The sequence below is a fragment of the Phaethon lepturus genome, unplaced genomic scaffold, assembly GCF_000687285.1.
Source record: "Phaethon lepturus isolate BGI_N335 unplaced genomic scaffold, ASM68728v1 scaffold23889, whole genome shotgun sequence".
NCBI classification, from domain to species: domain Eukaryota; kingdom Metazoa; phylum Chordata; class Aves; order Phaethontiformes; family Phaethontidae; genus Phaethon; species Phaethon lepturus.
The window spans coordinates 1,011-5,464 of record NW_010565845.1 but is presented as its reverse complement, the minus strand read 5'-3'; the positions used below and the strand labels follow the sequence as shown (position 1 = coordinate 5,464).

The following is a 4,454-nucleotide window of genomic DNA, read 5'->3' as shown; positions in this document are numbered from 1 at the left end:
CGGCAGCAGGTGCCTGCCCTCCCCACCCCAGCAGCTCCTGCCAGCCCTGCGCTCCTCTGTCCCACACGCATGTCTCCTGTCATTCTGTTTGCTTTATTTTTTTCCCACCGCAGCTGCACGCTGGGCTGAGGCCTGGGCTGAGCCGCATATGGAGACGCCCGGTCCTGGCCGCGCGTTGATGCAGCAACTCTAGACCCTGCTGAAGGGGGGGGAGACGTTTCTGCTCTTCCCCCCTATGTCTCGTGGCGCCTTGTGTTTGTTGACACTGAACTCTGGGCTGCCAGGCGCCTCTCCCCTCAGCTGGGCTCCCCCCGGCCTGCTCTGGTTTTGACCCACACTTTGTTCTCCGTCAGTCGCCCTTCCCTGCTCACCACGCTTACCCGCTCATTAATAAAAATGCTAACCCACCTTTTTGAGGCCTTTTTAAGGAACAAAGCAACTGCTCAGACCAATTCTTCACTTTCTACCTTCTGACTGATTTTTGATTAATGATAAAACGCAGCAACTTACCCCATGCTGCCTTAGTTGCTTTAAAGCCCTTTTGAAAATTGAAATCTTGTCAGCTGGCTTAGGAGACCAGTGGGCTACCAGGGCCTCATACAGTGCATAATGCTTCATGCATCGCCTGAAAATATCTCTCCTGACACACGAAGGATGGCCTTTGCCTTTTTTCGTAACCGCACTGTGCGCCTGGCCTCTTGTCTTGCCATGGTTGAATAATACGTCCAGAGTTGGAGGAAAGTATTTCCCCCAGGAGCTGAGTTAGAAAGACTAAAGCTAAACTAGAAAATGGGAGAAGGTTAGAAATGTGAAAGGATTAATTCCTTTCATACACAGACAGTTTGTATTTTGGTGGTGTGCTGACGTCTTGTATTGATAAATAATACACCTCAAAAATAATACACCTTTTGAGGTGTATTGTTTATCTTTAAGAAGTTTGAGACTTAAGAAGTAAACCTTGCTTTTGCAGATGAACTAAAGGACTTCCATTTTGGTGGAGTGGGTGGGAATAATCCAACAGCTCCAAATTGCTTTTTCCGGGGTGCTGATGCACAGACGTTCTGGTCAGGCTTTGCCAAACCGGTCCTGTTTCCCTTTCTCATCTCTGGTTTGATCACCGACATGGCAAACCTGTCCTCCTCCGTCTGTAGTCTGGCGCCTGAGCTTACGAGGATGGTTGTGCCTCGTGAAGATGAGAGATGGGGTCCGGGCGTCCCTAATCCCTTCCCTGTCGCAGGCCTGCCTGGGGAGTCGCCACTGGTGCGAGTGCTGGAGGACGAATCCCGGAGCCGCCTGGGCCGCTTCAACCAGAAGGACGTCTCCATGGTCTTCAGCAGCGTGATGAGGCTCCACCCGTCCAGCCCCCACCCCCTGGTCGAGTCTTGCCTCAGCAGTTTGGAGCGGCACCTGGAGAAGGAGCGCCACCCCCAAACCCTCTTTCTGCTCCTCTCCTACTACCGGCTGCGGGCGCAGGCGCTGCAAGGACACCCGGCCTCCGACCAGCAGCTGATCAATAACCGCAAGATCCTGCGCCTCGTCAGGCACACGCTGGGGCAAGTGAGTGCCATGCGGGAGCACGAGCTGGCCCTCTTGGACGAGATGCTGGCTCTGTGCGCCCAGGAGGCAAACAACAAGGCCCTGGAGGCCATCTTCAGCTCTCAGCTCTTCTACGAGAACCGCCAAGAGCGATTCATCCGCAGTATGGCAGGTGAGGGCAGGGTCTGCCCAGGCAGGGTCCCGGCCTTGCCCACGGTGTGAGCCTCTTTCCTCCTGCGGGGTGTGCTGGGCTCTGCCCGTGCACTGGGCAGCCTTGGAACCTCCTTTCTTGGCCCCAGAGGACATCTGGGTTTGTGACAGCACCAGCTGGGGCCTTGTTGAGCACCAGGGCTTGCAGCAGCGAGGCTGGAGCAGGAGATGCTCTGCGTTATGGCCACCCTGTCACTGGCTTCCCAGCCTAGCCCTTCCAGGGGCTGTGAGCCTACCTTACCTCAAGACTGGGAGCAGGGTGGTTTCGGTGGGGTTTTTACAGAAGGGCCCCCGTTCTGTGCATGTTCCAGCTGCACTCCAGCTGTGCCACCTGGGTGCACACGGTGGGAATCTGTCTAAGTCCCATAACTTGATGGTTTTTGGAAGCTGCCTGAGTTTCAGGAGAGATGGTTCTGCTGCCCAGGTCTTGTTATCTCCCACCTGCCTGCACTGCCTTTCCTGCCCAGGCTGTAGTGGCTTCTGGAGAGCTGCAGTTTGGACAGAGCCAGGCCTCTCTGACGGATACCCCGCTGTGGTTTGCTCTGTGCAGAGTGGCTCCCCAGGAAGGCAGAGAACCTTACCCCCTACACCATGGCTCTCATTGCCAAGTATGTGGCTCGGCATCGGCTGCGTGAGCCACGGCTGCTTGATACCATCGCAAACTTTCTCCTGAAGCGTGGGGAGCAGCTTGACAGCAAGGTGAGTGTCCTCCCCAGTCTGCAGGGAATGCCTGGGGCTGGCTCTGGGGCTGCCCTGGAGCTGGGGGAAACCACATCCCTTCTCTGCCATCTCGCTGGGGACCGACGGGCATGTGCCCTGATCCTTACGGGTTGTGAGAGCCTGTTTCTGCCCGGCTCTGGGCAGGCCTGGGCCTGACCTGTCCTTTGTCCCGCTGCCTGGCCCGGCCCAACTCTCTCTCCTCCTGCCTGCAGGTAATCCAGAAGTTGGTGTTTCCCTTCAGTCGCATGAATTACCGCCCATCTAACCACAGCGAGCTCTTCCCCAAGCTGGAGGCCATCCTGGAGCAGAAGGCCGGCAGCTCACCCCTGGCAACCGTCAACATCCTCATGTCCATGTTTCAGCTTAGCCACTTCCCTCAGACTGTCCTGCACCAAGTCTTCTCCCCAGCCTTCATCACCAATGTTATGAGTACGTCAGGCCTTTTCTGGGGTAAACCCAGCCGTTAAAGCTCGGGGCTGGGGCAGAGGTGTGTTTTGAAAGTGTTGGGCAGAACGGACTCCCCTGGGAGCGCAGGACCACCTCGCTGGCGGTCAGACACCTCGGGAGCGTGCCTGGGCGAGGAGGGGCTCTCAGGTGGCGTCTAGCCAGCCGTCCTCTCCCCGCAGGCAGCCCGTACGCGCTGATTGTGCGCCGCTACCTCTCGCTGCTGGACGCAGCGGTGGAGCTGGAGTTCCGTGATTACAGCGGCCCGCGCCTCGACCCGCGCTACCGTGTCCTCATGTTCGAGCACGCCTTGACGGCTGATGAGGCCAACAGAAAGTTGGCAGGGGCAGGTGTCGTGCTGGGGAGGGGAGGGCTGCCCCTGTGGGGGAGAGCACGGCTGGGAACCTGGTGGCCTCTCACTGGGCACCCCTCTGCATGTCCCTTGCAAGTGGGCAGCACGGCATTGCGTGGGATGCCAGGTGGGTGACCTTGTTCTGGCAGGATCCCAGCTGAGGATGGTGCCGGGATAAAGGCCTATACATGAGCTCCAAAGCCTGTACAGAAGCAATATAGAATTATTTAGATTGGAAAAGGCCCTTAAGATCATCGAGTCCAACCGTAAACCTAACACTACCAAGTACACCGCTAAACCATGTCCCTCAGCACCATGTCTACATGTCTTTTAAATACCTGCAGGGGTGGTGACTCAACCCCTTCCCTGGGCAGCCTGTTCCAGGGCTTGACAACCCTTTTGGTGAAGAATATGCCGTTGGTGTAGCGATATCAGGAGGAGCTTTTCTGCTGAATGAGCTGGAGCATGTGCCCTCCTTGACCCAGAAAAGCAGAGCCCAAAGCTAAAGGCTCTTTTTATTTCTCATTCCTAGGGGCCTCCACGTCTCTGCACGGGTGTGCTCAGAGGGAGCATGTGGGTCAGCAGTGCTCCACAGGCCAGGTTGGGGGTCCTCCCCAGCACGTCTTCTGACTCTTCTTTTTCCCTTCAGTTACAAGGGGCTGGTGGCCGAAGCCCTGCGGCAGCTGGTGGGAGAGGAGTGCTATCGGCAGGACGAGGTGCTGCCCCCAGGATACTGCACAGGTAGCCTGGCTGGGCACCCCACTTCGGGGCAGGGCTGTGGCCCCGGGGATGGGCACTGGCAGTTGGGACTGGGGTGGGGCTCTGGGGGCAGCAGAAGCCCTGCAGCTGCCTGGGTGCTCGGGGGAGGCCCGAGGGCGGGAGGTTATTCAGGGCAGAACTAGATTTGGCTGCTTTGACACCACCTTCCCTGTGACACCGCCTTCCCCCGGTGCTTTGGGACGAAGCTCCCTGAGCCGCCTCTGCCGCAGGAGGGCTCAGCTGGGCCAGTGCAGCGGCAGGTTCCCTCCGCGCTCCCGTCTGCTCAGCAGCTCCCAGCCTGGGGCGTGCGGGGTCCCCAAGCCCATGTCCCATCAGTAGGGGTGTCTCAGGGCCTGGTGCTGATGCGTGTTCTCTCTCTTCAGACTTCCTGCTGTGGATTAACCGCTCGGGCACTGTGCTGCCTCTCTCCCGT

At 58.1% G+C, this 4,454-nt stretch overlaps 1 protein-coding gene across 1 annotated transcript in view; it reads left to right on the top strand.

Annotated features, from left to right (window-relative positions):
• Positions 1–4,452, top strand: part of FASTK (Fas-activated serine/threonine kinase) — a gene marked incomplete at its 3' end in the record, with an annotated part of 5,516 nt that extends 1,064 nt beyond the window's left edge. Inside the window, 6 exon segments of the mRNA XM_010295310.1 lie at positions 1,238–1,708; positions 2,297–2,445; positions 2,679–2,895; positions 3,093–3,247; positions 3,907–4,003; positions 4,405–4,452. Of these exon segments, the coding sequence (XP_010293612.1) occupies positions 1,238–1,708; positions 2,297–2,445; positions 2,679–2,895; positions 3,093–3,247; positions 3,907–4,003; positions 4,405–4,452 (1,137 nt within the window).
• Positions 4,453–4,454: the final 2 nt, after the last annotated feature.